At 40.9% G+C, this 18330-nt stretch overlaps 2 protein-coding genes across 2 annotated transcripts; both read left to right on the top strand.

Annotated features, from left to right (window-relative positions):
• Nucleotides 1–6088: 6088 nt before the first annotated feature.
• LOC119484863 (mucin-3A-like) lies at nucleotides 6089–8382 on the top strand. Its single transcript, XM_037764013.1, has 7 exons — nucleotides 6089–6398; nucleotides 6619–6743; nucleotides 6990–7054; nucleotides 7155–7357; nucleotides 7511–7676; nucleotides 7792–7905; nucleotides 8124–8382. The coding sequence occupies exons 1-7, from the start codon at nucleotides 6089–6091 to the stop codon at nucleotides 8380–8382; spliced, it is 1242 nt and encodes a 413-aa protein (XP_037619941.1).
• Nucleotides 8383–15280: 6898 nt separating this feature from the next.
• On the top strand, nucleotides 15281–17574 carry LOC119484856 (mucin-3A-like). The gene is made up of 7 exons (XM_037764002.1): nucleotides 15281–15590; nucleotides 15811–15935; nucleotides 16182–16246; nucleotides 16347–16549; nucleotides 16703–16868; nucleotides 16984–17097; nucleotides 17316–17574. The coding sequence occupies exons 1-7, from the start codon at nucleotides 15281–15283 to the stop codon at nucleotides 17572–17574; spliced, it is 1242 nt and encodes a 413-aa protein (XP_037619930.1).
• The last annotated feature ends 756 nt before the right edge of the window (nucleotides 17575–18330 follow it).

Raw genomic sequence — 18330 nt, 5'->3', positions numbered from 1 at the left:
ACCATCTACAGTCCCTCCACAAACTACTCCGTCAACTCAAACATCTCCTGGACATGAAATTGAAACAACACCAACGCGTACCAGCACAGCTCATCTCCCATTAACTAAACAGGAAACATCTACAACAAAGACGTCTTCATTAACAGAGCAACAATCTACATCTGTCACGACTATGACTCCGACAGAAAAAATGGAATTGACAGTGTCAACCTCATCACTCACCTCAAATGGAGGAAGAAGCAATACCAACATTAATCATTCCACAATGACAATCAACTCTACCACAAGTACAACGGTCTCACCAAGTTCACTGTCTACAGTCCCTCCACAAACTACTCCGTCAACTCAAACATCTCCTGGACACGAAATTGAAACAACACCAACGCGTACCAGCACAGCTCATCTCCCATTAACTGAACATCAAACATCTACAACAATGGCGTCTTCATCGACAGAGCAACAATCTACATCTGTCATGACTATGACTCCAAAAGGAAAAATGGAATCAACAGTGTCAACCTCATCACTCACCTCAAATGGAGGAAGAAACACTACCAACACTGGTCATTCCACAATTACAATAACTTCTACCACAAGTACAATGGTCTCACCAAGTTCACTGTCTACAGTCCCTCCACAAACTACTCAGTCAACTCAAACAACTCCTGGACACAAAATTGAAACAACACCAACGGGTACCAGTACATCTCAGCTCCCATTAACTGAACATCATACATCTACAACAATGGCGTCTTCATCGACAGAGCAAGAATCTACATCTGGCACGACTATGACTCCAACAGGAAAAATGGAAACGACATTATCAACCTCATCACTCACCTCAAATGGAGGAAGAAGCACTACCAACACTGGTCATTCCACAACGACAATCAATTCTACCACAAGTACAACGGTCTCACCAAGTTCACTGTCTACATTCCCTCCACAAACTACTCAGTCAACTCAAACAACTCCTGGACACAAAATTGAAACAACACCAACGGGTACCAGTACATCTCAGATCCCATTAACTGAATATCAAACATCTACTACAATGGCGTCTTCATCGACAGAGCAACAATCTACATCTGGCACGACTACGACTCCAACAGGAAAAATGGAAACGACATTGTCAACCTCATCACTTACCTCAAATGGAGGAAGAAACACTACCAACACTGGTCATTCCACAACGACAATTAATTCTACCACAAGTACAACGGTCTCACCAAGTTCACGGTCTATAGTCCCTCCACAAACTACTCAGTCAACTCAAACATCTCCTGGACACAAAATTGAAACAACACCGACAGGTACCAGTACATCTCAGCTCCCATTAACTGAACATCATACATCTACAACAATGGTGTCTTCATCGACAGAGCAACAATCTACATCTGGCACGACTATGACTCCAACAGGAAAAATGGAAACGACATTATCAACCTCATCACTCACCTCGAATGGAGGAGGAAGCACTACCAACACTGGTCATTCCACAACGACAATCAATTCTACCACAAGTACAACGGTCTCACCAAGTTCACTGTCTACATTCCCTCCACAAACTACTCAGTCAACTCAAACAACTCCTGGACACAAAATTGAAACAACACCAACGGGCACCAGTACATCTCAGATCCCATTAACTGAACATCAAACATCTACAACAATGGCGTCTTCATCGACAGAGCAACAATCTACATCTGGCACGACGATGACTCCAACAGGAAAAATGGAATCGACAGTGTCAACCTCATCACTCACCTCAAATGGAGTTAGAAACACTACCAACACTGGTCATTCCACAACGACAATAAATTCTACCACAAGTACAATGGTCTCACCAAGTTCACTGTCTACAGTCCCTCCACAAACTACTCAGTCAACTCAAACAACTCAAACAACTCCTGGACACAAAATTGAAACAACACCAACGGGTACCAGTACATCTCAGCTCCCATTAACTGAACATCAAACATCTACAACAATGGCGTCTTCATCGACAGAGCAACAGTCTACATCTGTCATGACTATGACTCCAAAAGGAAAAATGGAATCGACAGTGTCAACCTCATCACTCACCTCAAATGGAGGAAGAAACACTACCAACACTGGTCATTCCACAACTACAATAACTTCTACCACAAGTACAATGGTCTCACCAAGTTCACTGTCTACAGTCCCTCCACAAACTACTCAGTCAACTCAAACAACTCAAACAACTCCTGGACACAAAATTGAAACAACACCAACGGGTACCAGTACATCTCAGCTCCCATTAACTGAACATCATACATCTACAACAATGGCGTCTTCATCGACAGAGCAACAATCTACATCTGGCACGACTATGACTCCAACAGGAAAAATGGAAACGACATTATCAACCTCATCACTCACCTCAAATGGAGGAAGAAGCACTACCAACACTGGTCATTCCACAACGACAATCAATTCTACCACAAGTACAATGGTCTCACCAAGTTCACTGTCTACAGTCCCTCCACAAACTACTCAGTCAACTCAAACAACTCAAACAACTCCTGGACACAAAATTGAAACAACACCAACGGGTACCAGTACATCTCAGCTCCCATTAACTGAACATCAAACATCTACAACAATGGCGTCTTCATCGACAGAGCAACAATCTACATCTGTCATGACTATGACTCCAAAAGGAAAAATGGAATCGACAGTGTCAACCTCATCACTCACCTCAAATGGAGGAAGAAACACTACCAACACTGGTCATTCCACAACTACAATAACTTCTACCACAAGTACAATGGTCTCACCAAGTTCACTGTCTACAGTCCCTCCACAAACTACTCAGTCAACTCAAACAACTCAAACAACTCCTGGACACAAAATTGAAACAACACCAACGGGTACCAGTACATCTCAGCTCCCATTAACTGAACATCATACATCTACAACAATGGCGTCTTCATCGACAGAGCAACAATCTACATCTGGCACGACTATGACTCCAACAGGAAAAATGGAAACGACATTATCAACCTCATCACTCACCTCAAATGGAGGAAGAAGCACTACCAACACTGGTCATTCCACAACGACAATCAATTCTACCACAAGTACAACGGTCTCACCAAGTTCACTGTCTACATTCCCTCCACAAACTACTCAGTCAACTCAAACAACTCCTGGACACAAAATTGAAACAACACCAACGGGCACCAGTACATCTCAGATCCCATTAACTGAACATCAAACATCTACAACAATGGCGTCTTCATCGACAGAGCAACAATCTACATCTGGCACGACTATGACTCCAACAGGAAAAATGGAATCGACAGTGTCAACCTCATCACTCACCTCAAATGGAGTTAGAAACACTACCAACACTGGTCATTCCACAACGACAATAAATTCTACCACAAGTACAATGGTCTCACCAAGTTCACTGTCTACAGTCCCTCCACAAACTACTCAGTCAACTCAAACAACTCAAACAACTCCTGGACACAAAATTGAAACAACACCAACGGGTACCAGTACATCTCAGCTCCCATTGACTGAACATCATACATCTACAACAATGGCATCTTCATCAACAGAGCAACAATCTACATCTGGCACGACTATGACTCCAACAGGAAAAATGGAAACGACATTATCAACCTCATCACTCACCTCAAATGGAGGAAGAAACACTACCAACACTGGTCATTCCACAATGACAATTAATTCTACCACAAGTACAACGGTCTCACCAAGTTCACTGTCTACAGTCCCTCCACAAACTACTCAGTCAACTCAAACAACTCCTGGACACAAAATTGAAACAACACCAACGGGTACCAGTACATCTCAGCTCCCATTAACTGAACATCATACATCTACAACAATGGCATCTTCATCGACAGAGCAACAATCTACATCTGGCACGACTATGACTCCAACAGGAAAAATGGAAACGACATTATCAACCTCATCACTCACCTCAAATGGAGGAAGAAACACTACCAACACTGGTCATTCCACAACGACAATTAATTCTACCACAAGTACAACGGTCTCACCAAGTTCACGGTCTATAGTCCCTCCACAAACTACTCAGTCAACTCAAACAACTCCTGGACACAAAATTGAAACAACACCAACGGGCACCAGTACATCTCAGATCCCATTAACTGAACATCAAACATCTACAACAATGGCGTCTTCATCGACAGAGCAACAATCTACATCTGGCACGACTATGACTCCAACAGGAAAAATGGAATCGACAGTGTCAACCTCATCACTCGCCTCAAATGGAGTTAGAAACACTACCAACACTGGTCATTCCACAACGACAATAAATTCTACCACAAGTACAATGGTCTCACCAAGTTCACTGTCTACAGTCCCTCCACAAACTACTCAGTCAACTCAAACAACTCAAACAACTCCTGGACACAAAATTGAAACAACACCAACGGGTACCAGTACATCTCAGCTCCCATTGACTGAACATCATACATCTACAACAATGGCATCTTCATCGACAGAGCAACAATCTACATCTGACACGACTATGACTCCAACAGGAAAAATGGAAACGACATTTTCAACCTCATCACTCACCTCAAATGGAGGAAGAAACACTACCAACACTGGTCATTCCACAATGACAATTAATTCTACCACAAGTACAACGGTCTCACCAAGTTCACCATCTACAGTCCCTCCACAAACTACTCAGTCAACTCAAACAACTCCTGGACACAAAATTGAAACAACACCAACGGGTACCAGTACATCTCAGCTCCCATTAACTGAACATCATACATCTACAACAATGGCATCTTCATCGACAGAGCAACAATCTACATCTGGCACGACTATGTCTCCAACAGGAAAATTGGAAACGACATTATCAACCTCATCACTCACCTCAAATGGAGGAAGAAACACTACCAACACTGGTCATTCCACAATGACAATTAATTCTACCACAAGTACAACGTTCTCACCAAGTTCACTGTCTACAGTCCCTCCACAAACTACTCAGTCAACTCAAACAACTCCTGGACACAAAATTGAAACAACACCAACGGGTACCAGTACATCTCAGCTCCCATTAACTGAACATCATACATCTACAACAATGGCGTCTTCATCGACAGAGCAACAATCTACATCTGGCACGACTATGACTCCGACAGGAAAAATGGAAACGACATTATCAACCTCATCACTCACCTCAAATGGAGGAAGAAGCACTACCAACACTGGTCATTCCACAACGACAATCAATTCTACCACAAGTACAACGATTTCACCAAGTTCACTGTCTACAGTCACTCCACAAACTACTCAGTCAACTCGAACATCTCCTGGACACGAAATTGAAACAACACCAATGGCTACCAGCACAGCTCAGCTCCCGTTAACTAAACAAGAAACATCTACAACAATGACATCTTCATCAACAGAGGAACAATCTACATCTGTCTCGACTATGACTCCGACAGGAAAAATGGAATCGACAGGGTCAACCTCAACACTCACCTCAAATGGAGGAAGAAGCACGACCAACATTGGTCATTCCACAACGACAATAAATTCTACCACAAGTACAACGGTCTCACCAAGTTCACTGTCTACATTCCCTCCACAAACTACTCAGTCAACTCAAACAACTCCTGGACACGAAATTGAAACAACACCAACGGGTACCAGCACAACTCAGCTCCCATCAACTAAACAAGAAACATCTACAACAATGACATCTTCATCAACAGAGGAACAGTTTACATCTGCCACGACTAAGACTCCAACAGGAAAAATGGAATCGACATTGTCATCCTCAACAACCTCAAATGGAGGACGAAGCACTACCAATACTGGTCATTCCACAACAACAATCAATTCTCCCACAAGTACAGAGGTCTCACCAAGTTCACTGTCTACATTCCCTCCACTTACTGCTGGTTTTACTCAAACATCCACCGATCACAAAATTGAAACAACACCAATTACCAGCACAACTCAGCTTCCATTGACCAGACCGGAAACATCTACAACAATGATGTCTTCAGCGACAGAACAACAGTCTACTTCTGTAAAAATGGCGACAACCACAGTAAATAATGAATCAATACCAACTTCAAAGGCTTTGACGTCAGTGGAAATCATCAGCACAATCAAATTTACAACAGTCAGTCATTCAACATCTACCATTATTCCCCTTTCAAATACTACTGTCACTGTGACAATATCACCTACAACTCCTCGGTGTGAGAAGTGCCTGACTGAGTGTATCCGGGGTACCTGTTTATTCAATGCGACATTTGGAGGATGTCATTGCCACTGCCACCATGATTTTGTCAATGGAGATTCCTGCTCTTTTGGAAACAATGACACCCCTGCTCATGTTGGTGAGGTTTTTCATTCACAAATACAGCTCTTCAAAATATTCTGTAAACTGAAGAAAAACGTTTAATGTAGAGAAGAGTTGTAGGATTGTAGCAGTATGTTAAAATTAAATGTTTGATTTTTGCATTGACACCTATTACCTCAGTGTTGAAAGTAAAATTGTATTACAATGTCTATAATGTTTTTGCAATGTCAATTTAAGGGTGTCATCATTTTTTGCAGATACCGGAGCATTACCAACTCGAAATGCAACTGTGACTTTGGAAATAAACATCACTTTTCAGGCGGCTTTTAATAATCTAAACTCACCTCAATCATTAGAATTTATCAAGAAATTTGAACAGCAGGTAAATAATTTCTTTAAATGTTGCATGATTTCATGATTAGTAGTATTTAGTATTTATTAATATTCATTTATATCTGATAACTTATTACTTAATTATTTACCAGGCAATATTGCAATAACGTATTCTATTTAAAAATATTTTATTATAATCATTTGTGTTTTTCTATTTGCTGTTTTTGATGCAAATGTTCAAAAAATGTATTTATTGTTATAACCATGCTATAATAACATCTGTCCTGTGTTGTAGCTTGAAGCCTTATGTAAAGAAGCAGATCCACAAACATTTAAAAAAGTACAAGTCATCAAGTTAACGTAGGTTCATTAAACGTTACTGATAAAATCATTTAAATTACTATTTAATCAATCACAAGCTGTTTTCTTTTGGTAATATCTTTCTATTTTTCTACTGTAGACGAGGAAGTGTTGTTGCAGAGAGCGTGGTGGAGTACATCTATCCAAACAATGAAACTCAAATCCAGTTTGTCAACAATCAGCTTGTTGGGGTGTTGACTGGTATCTTGAATGACTCAAGTAAACTCATTCATATTTCTCAAGCCTTTGATAATTCAACTGTGAAATTAAATAAACTCATCTTCCACACACCTGAGATAACAAGTAAGTGTAGACTATGTCAGTTCTAAACGTGTATTTGATTTATTACTGCTTTGCACAGTCAGTGTTATCTTAATTCAATATATGTCAACATTTCTATATTTTTATTATTGTACTTGTACAAAATACTAAATATATTGCTTTTTCATTAATCAGATATCACCGATCTGATGCCTTTTGTAAACTGCTCTGGGTTTGCTAATTACACTGCTGAGCTTGTTAATGGTCAATTGCAGTGTGCTGGACATTGCAAAACAAACCCTGATTACTGTCATCAACATGGTGAATGTCGCAATGACATTTATAAAGGGCCAACCTGTAGGTAAGCAAAAACATCTGTTTTTACCTTAACTGTAAGGAGTTTAAATATGACGTGTATTTTTTCTCGTAAAGTTAACTTTAATAACGTAATTCACTCTTGTGGCTCTTTAATCTAGGTGCTTCAATTCTAGCCTTGAGCAGTTTTATGGCCCACAGTGTAACTCATCGACAGAGCAACAATCTACATCTGTCACGACTATGACTCCGACAGGAAAAATGGAATCAACAGTGTCAACCTCAACACTCACCTCAAATGGAGGAAGAAGCACTACCAACACTGGTCATTCCACAACGACAATCAATTCTACCACAAGTACAACGGTCATACCAAGTTCACCGTCTACAGTCCCTCCACAAACTACTCCCTCAACTCAAACATCTCCTGGACACGAAATTGAAACAACACCAACGCGTACCAGCACAACTCATCTCCCATTAACTAAACAAGAAACATCTACAACAATGACGTCTTCGTCGACAGAACAACAATCTACATCTGTCACGACTATGACTCCGACAGAAAAAATGGAATCGACAGGGTCAACGTCAACACTTACCTCAAATGGAGGAAGAAGCACTACCAACACTGGTCATTCCACAACGACAATCAATTCTACCACAAGTACAACGGTCATACCAAGTTCACCATCTACAGTCCCTCCACAAACTACTCCCTCAACTCAAACATCTCCTGGACACGAAATTGAAACAACACCAACGGGTACCAGCATAACTCATCTCCCATTAACTAAACAAGAAACATCTACAACAATGACATCTTCATCAACAGAGGAACAATCTACATCTGTCACGACTATGACTCCAACAGAAAAAATGGAATCGACAGGGTCAACGTCAACACTCACCTCAAATGTAGGAAGAAGCACTACCAACACTGGTCATTCCACAATGACAATCAATTCTACCACAAGTACAACGGTCATACCAAGTTCACCATCTACAGTCCCTCCACAAACTACTCCCTCAACTCAAACATCTCCTGGACACGAAATTGAAACAACACCAACGGGTACCAGCACAACTCATCTCCCATTAACTAAACAAGAAACATCTACAACAATGACATCTTCATCAACAGAGGAACAATCTACATCTGTCACGACTATGACTCCGACAGAAAAAATGGAATCGACAGTGTCAACCTCAACACTCACCTCAAATGGAGTAAGAAGCACTACCAACACTGGTCATTCCACAACGACAATAAATTCTACCACAAGTACAACGGTCTCACCAAGTTCACCATCTACAGTCCCTCCACAAACTACTCCGTCAACTCAAACATCTCCTGGACACGAAATTGAAACAACACCAACGGGTACCAGCACAGCTCAGCTCCCATTAACTAAACAAGAAACATCTACAACAATGACGTCTTCATCGACAGAACAACAATCTACATCTGTCACGACTATGACTCCGACAGAAAAAATGGAATCGACAGTGTCAACCTCAACACTCACCTCAAATGGAGTAAGAAGCACTACCAACACTGGTCATTCCACAACGACAATAAATTCTACCACAAGTACAACGGTCTCACCAAGTTCACCATCTACAGTCCCTCCACAAACTACTCCGTCAACTCAAACATCTCCTGGACACGAAATTGAAACAACACCAACGGGTACCAGCACAGCTCAGCTCCCATTAACTAAACAAGAAACATCTACAACAATGACGTCTTCATCGACAGAACAACGATCTACATCTGTCACGACTATGACTCCGACAGAAAAAAAGGAATCGACAGGGTCAACGTCAACACTCACCTCAAATGGAGGAAGAAGCACTAGCAACACTGGTCATTCCACAACGACAATCAATTCTACCACAAGTACAACGGTCATACCAAGTTCACCATCTACAGTCCCTCCACAAACTACTCCCTCAACTCAAACATCTCCTGGACACGAAATTGAAACAACACCAACGGGTACCAGCACAACTCATCTCCCATTAACTAAACAAGAAACATCTACAACAATGACATCTTCATCAACAAAGGAACAATCTACATCTGTCACGACTATGACTCCGACAGAAAAAATGGAATTGACAGTGTCAACCTCAACACTCACCTCAAATGGAGTAAGAAGCACTACCAACACTGGTCATTCCACAACGACAATAAATTCTACCACAAGTACAACGGTCTCACCAAGTTCACCATCTACAGTCCCTCCACAAACTACTCCGTCAACTCAAACATCTCCTGGACACGAAATTGAAACAACACCAACGGGTACCAGCACAGCTCAGCTCCCATTAACTAAACAAGAAACATCTACAACAATGACGTCTTCATCGACAGAACAACAATCTACATCTGTCACGACTATGACTCCGACAGAAAAAATGGAATCGACAGGGTCAACGTCAACACTTACCTCAAATGTAGGAAGAAGCACTAACAACACTGGTCATTCCACAACGACAATCAATTCTACCACAAGTACAACGGTCATACCAAGTTCACCATCTACAGTCCCTCCACAAACTACTCCCTCAACTCAAACATCTCCTGGACACGAAATTGAAACAACACACACGGGTACCAGCACAACTCATCTCCCATTAACTAAACAAGAAACATCTACAACTATGACATCTTCATCAACAGAGGAACAATCTACATCTGTCACGACTATGACTCCAACAGAAAAAATGGAATCGACAGGGTCAACGTCAACACTCACCTCAAATGGAGGAAGAAGCACTACCAACACTGGTCATTCCACAACGAATATCAATTCTACCACAAGTACAACGGTCATACCAAGTTCACCATCTACAGTCCCTCCACAAACTACTCCCTCAACTCAAACATCTCCTGGACACGAAATTGAAACAACACCAACGGGTACCAGCACAACTCATCTCCCATTAACTAAACAAGAAACATCTACAACAATGACATCTTCATCAACAGAACAACAATCTACATCTGTCACGACTATGACTCCGACAGAAAAAATGGAATCGACAGGGTCAACGTCAACACTTACCTCAAATGTAGGAAGAAGCACTACCAACACTGGTCATTCCACAACGACAATCAATTCTACCACAAGTACAACGGTCATACCAAGTTCACCATCTACAGTCCCTCCACAAACTACTCCCTCAACTCAAACATCTCCTGGACACGAAATTGAAACAACACCAACGGGTACCAGCACAACTCATCTCCCATTAACTAAACAAGAAACATCTACAATAATGACGTCTTCATCAACAGAACAACAATCTACATCTGTGACGACTATGACTCTGACAGAAAAAATGGAATCGACAGGGTCAACGTCAACACTTACCTCAAATGTAGGAAGAAGCACTACCAACACTGGTCATTCCACAACGACAATCAATTCTACCACAAGTACAACGGTCATACCAAGTTCACCATCTACAGTCCCTCCACAAACTACTCCCTCAACTCAAACATCTCCTAGACACGAAATTGAAACAACACACACGGGTACCAGCACAACTCATCTCCCATTAACTAAACAAGAAACATCTACAACTATGACATCTTCATCAACAGAGGAACAATCTACATCTGTCACGACTATGACTCCAACAGAAAAAATGGAATCGACAGGGTCAACGTCAACACTCACCTCAAATGGAGGAAGAAGCACTACCAACACTGGTCATTCCACAACGAATATCAATTCTACCACAAGTACAACGGTCATACCAAGTTCACCATCTACAGTCCCTCCACAAACTACTCCCTCAACTCAAACATCTCCTGGACACGAAATTGAAACAACACCAACGGGTACCAGCACAACTCATCTCCCATTAACTAAACAAGAAACATCTACAACAATGACATCTTCATCAACAGAACAACAATCTACATCTGTCACGACTATGACTCCGACAGAAAAAATGGAATCGACAGGGTCAACGTCAACACTTACCTCAAATGTAGGAAGAAGCACTACCAACACTGGTCATTCCACAACGACAATCAATTCTACCACAAGTACAACGGTCATACCAAGTTCACCATCTACAGTCCCTCCACAAACTACTCCCTCAACTCAAACATCTCCTGGACACGAAATTGAAACAACACCAACGGGTACCAGCACAACTCATCTCCCATTAACTAAACAAGAAACATCTACAATAATGACATCTTCATCAACAGAACAACAATCTACATCTGTGACGACTATGACTCTGACAGAAAAAATGGAATCGACAGGGTCAACGTCAACACTTACCTCAAATGGAGGAAGAAGCACTACCAACACTGGTCATTCCACAACGACAATCAATTCTACCACAAGTACAACGGTCATACCAAGTTCACCATCTACAGTCCCTCCACAAACTACTCCCTCAACTCAAACATCTCCTGGACACGAAATTGAAACAACACACACGGGTACCAGCACAACTCATCTCCCATTAACTAAACAAGAAACATCTACAACAATGACATCTTCATCAACAGAGGAACAATCTACATCTGTCACGACTATGACTCCGACAGAAAAAATGGAATCGACAGTGTCAACCTCAACACTCACCTCAAATGGAGTAAGAAGCACTACCAACACTGGTCATTCCACAACGACAATAAATTCTACCACAAGTACAACGGTCTCACCAAGTTCACCATCTACAGTCCCTCCACAAACTACTCCCTCAACTCAAACATCTGCTGGACACGAAATTGAAACAACACCAACGGGTACCAGCACAACTCATCTCCCATTAACTAAACAAGAAACATCTACAACAATGACATCTTTATCAACAGAGGAACAATCTACATCTGTCACGACTATGACTCTGACAGAAAAAATGGAATCGACAGGGTCAACGTCAACACTCACCTCAAATGGAGGAAGAAGCACTACAAACACTGGTCATTCCACAACGACAATCAATTCTATCACAAGTACAACGGTCATACCAAGTTCACCATCTACAGTCCCTCCACAAACTACTCCCTCAACTCAAACATCTCTTGGACACGAAATTGAAACAACACACACGGGTACCAGCACAACTCATCTCCCATTAACTAAACAAGAAACATCTACAACAATGACATCTTCATCAACAGAGGAACAATCTACATCTGTCACGACTATGACTCCAACAGAAAAAATGGAATCGACAGGGTCAACGTCAACACTCACCTCAAATGGAGGAAGAAGCACTACCAACACTGGTCATTCCACAACGACAATCAATTCTACCACAAGTACAACGGTCATACCAAGTTCACCATTTACAGTCCCTCCACAAACTACTCCCTCAACTCAAACATCTCCTGGACACGAAATTGAAACAACACCAACGGGTACCAGCACAACTCATCTCCCATTAACTAAACAAGAAACATCTACAACAATGACATCTTCATCAACAGAACAACAATCTACATCTGTCACGACTATGACTCCGACAGAAAAAATGGAATCGACAGGGTCAACGTCAACACTTACCTCAAATGTAGGAAGAAGCACTACCAACACTGGTCATTCCACAACGACAATCAATTCTACCACAAGTACAACGGTCATACCAAGTTCACCATCTACAGTTCCTCCACAAACTACTCCCTCAACTCAAACATCTCCTGGACACGAAATTGAAACAACACCAACGGGTACCAGCACAACTCATCTCCCATTAACTAAACAAGAAACATCTACAATAATGACATCTTCATCAACAGAACAACAATCTACATCTGTGACGACTATGACTCTGACAGAAAAAATGGAATCGACAGGGTCAACGTCAACACTCACCTCAAATGGAGGAAGAAGCACTACAAACACTGGTCATTCCACAACGACAATCAATTCTACCACAAGTACAACGCTCATACCAAATTCACCATCTACAGTCCCTCCACAAACTACTCCCTCAACTCAAACATCTCCTGGACACGAAATTGAAACAACACACACGGGTACCAGCACAACTCATCTCCCATTAACTAAACAAGAAACATCTACAACAATGACATCTTCATCAACAGAGGAACAATCTACATCTGTCACGACTATGACTCCGACAGAAAAAATGGAATCGACAGTGTCAACCTCAACACTCACCTCAAATGGAGTAAGAAGCACTACCAACACTGGTCATTCCACAACGACAATAAATTCTACCACAAGTACAACGGTCTCACCAAGTTCACCATCTACAGTCCCTCCACAAACTACTCCGTCAACTCAAACATCTGCTGGACACGAAATTGAAACAACACCAACGGGTACCAGCACAACTCATCTCCCATTAACTAAACAAGAAACATCTACAACAATGACATCTTTATCAACAGAGGAACAATCTACATCTGTCACGACTATGACTCTGACAGAAAAAATGGAATCGACAGGGTCAACGTCAACACTCACCTCAAATGGAGGAAGAAGCACTACAAACACTGGTCATTCCACAACGACAATCAATTCTATCACAAGTACAACGGTCATACCAAGTTCACCATCTACAGTCCCTCCACAAACTACTCCCTCAACTCAAACATCTCTTGGACACGAAATTGAAACAACACACACGGGTACCAGCACAACTCATCTCCCATTAACTAAACAAGAAACATCTACAACAATGACATCTTCATCAACAGAGGAACAATCTACATCTGTCACGACTATGACTCCAACAGAAAAAATGGAATCGACAGGGTCAACGTCAACACTCACCTCAAATGGAGGAAGAAGCACTACCAACACTGGTCATTCCACAACGACAATCAATTCTACCACAAGTACAACGGTCATACCAAGTTCACCATTTACAGTCCCTCCACAAACTACTCCCTCAACTCAAACATCTCCTGGACACGAAATTGAAACAACACCAACGGGTACCAGCACAACTCATCTCCCATTAACTAAACAAGAAACATCTACAACAATGACATCTTCATCAACAGAGGAACAATCTACATCTGTCTCGACTATGACTCCGACAGGAAAAATGGAATCGACAGGGTCAACCTCAACACTCACCTCAAATGGAGGAAGAAGCACGACCAACATTGGTCATTCCACAACGACAATAAATTCTACCACAAGTACAACGGTCTCACCAAGTTCACTGTCTACATTCCATCCACAAACTACTCAGTCAACTCAAACAACTCCTGGACACAAAATTGAAACAACACCAACGGGTACCAGCACAACTCAGCTCCCATCAACTAAACAAGAAACATCTACAACAATGACATCTTCATCAACAGAGGAACAGTTTACATCTGCCACGACTAAGACTCCAACAGGAAAAATGGAATCGACATTGTCATCCTCAACAACCTCAAATGGAGGACGAAGCACTACCAATACTGGTCATTCCACAACAACAATCAATTCTCCCACAAGTACAGAGGTCTCACCAAGTTCACTGTCTACATTCCCTCCACTTACTGCTGGTTTTACTCAAACATCCACCGATCACAAAATTGAAACAACACCAATTACCAGCACAACTCAGCTTCCATTGACCAGACCGGAAACATCTACAACAATGATGTCTTCAGCGACAGAACAACAGTCTACTTCTGTAAAAATGGCGACAACCACAGTAAATAATGAATCAATACCAACTTCAAAGGCTTTGACGTCAGTGGAAATCATCAGCACAATCAAATTTACAACAGTCAGTCATTCAACATCTACCATTATTCCCCTTTCAAATACTACTGTCACTGTGATAATATCACCTACAACTCCTCAGTGTGAGAAGTGCCTGACTGAGTGTATCCGGGGTACCTGTTTATTCAATGCGACATTTGGAGGATGTCATTGCCACTGCCACCATGATTTTGTCAATGGAGATTCCTGCTCTTTTGGAAACAATGACACCCCTGCTCATGTTGGTGAGGTTTTTCATTCACAAATACAGCTCTTCAAAATATTCTGTAAACTGAAGAAAAACGTTTAATGTAGAGAAGAGTTGTAGGATTGTAGCAGTATGTTAAAATTAAATGTTTGATTTTTGCATTGACACCTATTACCTCAGTGTTGAAAGTAAAATTGTATTACAATGTCTATAATGTTTTTGCAATGTCAATTTAAGGGTGTCATCATTTTTTGCAGATACCGGAGCATTACCAACTCGAAATGCAACTGTGACTTTGGAAATAAACATCACTTTTCAGGCGGCTTTTAATAATCTAAACTCACCTCAATCATTAGAATTTATCAAGAAATTTGAACAGCAGGTAAATAATTTCTTTAAATGTTGCATGATTTCATGATTAGTAGTATTTAGTATTTATTAATATTCATTTATATCTGATAACTTATTACTTAATTATTTACCAGGCAATATTGCAATAACGTATTCTATTTAAAAATATTTTATTATAATCATTTGTGTTTTTCTATTTGCTGTTTTTGATGCAAATGTTCAAAAAATGTATTTATTGTTATAACCATGCTATAATAACATCTGTCCTGTGTTGTAGCTTGAAGCCTTATGTAAAGAAGCAGATCCACAAACATTTAAAAAAGTACAAGTCATCAAGTTAACGTAGGTTCATTAAACGTTACTGATAAAATCATTTAAATTACTATTTAATCAATCACAAGCTGTTTTCTTTTGGTAATATCTTTCTATTTTTCTACTGTAGACGAGGAAGTGTTGTTGCAGAGAGCGTGGTGGAGTACATCTATCCAAACAATGAAACTCAAATCCAGTTTGTCAACAATCAGCTTGTTGGGGTGTTGACTGGTATCTTGAATGACTCAAGTAAACTCATTCATATTTCTCAAGCCTTTGATAATTCAACTGTGAAATTAAATAAACTCATCTTCCACACACCTGAGATAACAAGTAAGTGTAGACTATGTCAGTTCTAAACGTGTATTTGATTTATTACTGCTTTGCACAGTCAGTGTTATCTTAATTCAATATATGTCAACATTTCTATATTTTTATTATTGTACTTGTACAAAATACTAAATATATTGCTTTTTCATTAATCAGATATCACCGATCTGATGCCTTTTGTAAACTGCTCTGGGTTTGCTAATTACACTGCTGAGCTTGTTAATGGTCAATTGCAGTGTGCTGGACATTGCAAAACAAACCCTGATTACTGTCATCAACATGGTGAATGTCGCAATGACATTTATAAAGGGCCAACCTGTAGGTAAGCAAAAACATCTGTTTTTACCTTAACTGTAAGGAGTTTAAATATGACGTGTATTTTTTCTCGTAAAGTTAACTTTAATAACGTAATTCACTCTTGTGGCTCTTTAATCTAGATGCTTCAATTCTAGCCTTGAGCAGTTTTATGGCCCACAGTGTAACTCATCGACAGAGCAACAATCTACATCTGTCACGACTATGACTCCGACAGGAAAAATGGAATCAACAGTGTCAACCTCAACACTCACCTCAAATGGAGGAAGAAGCACTACCAACACTGGTCATTCCACAACGACAATCAATTCTACCACAAGTACAACGGTCATACCAAGTTCACCGTCTACAGTCCCTCCACAAACTACTCCCTCAACTCAAACATCTCCTGGACACGAAATTGAAACAACACCAACGCGTACCAGCACAACTCATCTCCCATTAACTAAACAAGAAACATCTACAACAATGACGTCTTCGTCGACAGAACAACAATCTACATCTGTCACGACTATGACTCCGACAGAAAAAATGGAATCGACAGGGTCAACGTCAACACTTACCTCAAATGGAGGAAGAAGCACTACCAACACTGGTCATTCCACAACGACAATCAATTCTACCACAAGTACAACGGTCATACCAAGTTCACCATCTACAGTCCCTCCACAAACTACTCCCTCAACTCAAACATCTCCTGGACACGAAATTGAAACAACACACACGGGTACCAGCATAACTCATCTCCCATTAACTAAACAAGAAACATCTACAACAATGACATCTTCATCAACAGAGGAACAATCTACATCTGTCACGACTATGACTCCGACAGAAAAAATGGAATCGACAGTGTCAACCTCAACACTCACCTCAAATGGAGTAAGAAGCACTACCAACACTGGTCATTCCACAACGACAATAAATTCTACCACAAGTACAACGGTCTCACCAAGTTCACCATCTACAGTCCCTCCACAAACTACTCCGTCAACTCAAACATCTCCTGGACACGAAATTGAAACAACACCAACGGGTACCAGCACAACTCATCTCCCATTAACTAAACAAGAAACATCTACAACAATGACATCTTCATCAACAGAGGAACAATCTACATCTGTCACGACTATGACTCCGACAGAAAAAATGGAATCGACAGTGTCAACCTCAACACTCACCTCAAATGGAGTAAGAAGCACTACCAACACTGGTCATTCCACAACGACAATAAATTCTACCACAAGTACAACGGTCTCACCAAGTTCACCATCTACAGTCCCTCCACAAACTACTCCGTCAACTCAAACATCTCCTGGACACGAAATTGAAACAACACCAACGGGTACCAGCACAGCTCAGCTCCCATTAACTAAACAAGAAACATCTACAACAATGACGTCTTCATCGACAGAACAACAATCTACATCTGTCACGACTATGACTCCGACAGAAAAAATGGAATCGAC

This window comes from Sebastes umbrosus, chromosome 1 (assembly GCF_015220745.1).
Source record: "Sebastes umbrosus isolate fSebUmb1 chromosome 1, fSebUmb1.pri, whole genome shotgun sequence".
In the NCBI taxonomy this organism is placed as follows: domain Eukaryota; kingdom Metazoa; phylum Chordata; class Actinopteri; order Perciformes; family Sebastidae; genus Sebastes; species Sebastes umbrosus.
The sequence above is the reverse complement of the archived record's forward strand: the minus strand, read 5'-3'. Positions and strand labels throughout refer to the sequence as shown.

Coding starts and splice junctions, on each gene's coding strand:
- LOC119484856 (XM_037764002.1), top strand. CDS start 15,281: ATGGCGACAACCACAGTAAATAATGAATCAATACCAACTTCAAAGGCT. Junction 16,247..16,346: donor GTACAAGTCATCAAGTTAAC/GTAGGTTCATTA, acceptor TTTCTACTGTAG/ACGAGGAAGTGTTGTTGCAG. Junction 16,550..16,702: donor CCACACACCTGAGATAACAA/GTAAGTGTAGAC, acceptor TTCATTAATCAG/ATATCACCGATCTGATGCCT.
- LOC119484863 (XM_037764013.1), top strand. CDS start 6,089: ATGGCGACAACCACAGTAAATAATGAATCAATACCAACTTCAAAGGCT. Junction 6,399..6,618: donor TGACACCCCTGCTCATGTTG/GTGAGGTTTTTC, acceptor CATTTTTTGCAG/ATACCGGAGCATTACCAACT. Junction 7,906..8,123: donor GGAAAAATGGAATCAACAGT/GTCAACCTCAAC, acceptor TAACTAAACAAG/AAACATCTACAACAATGACG.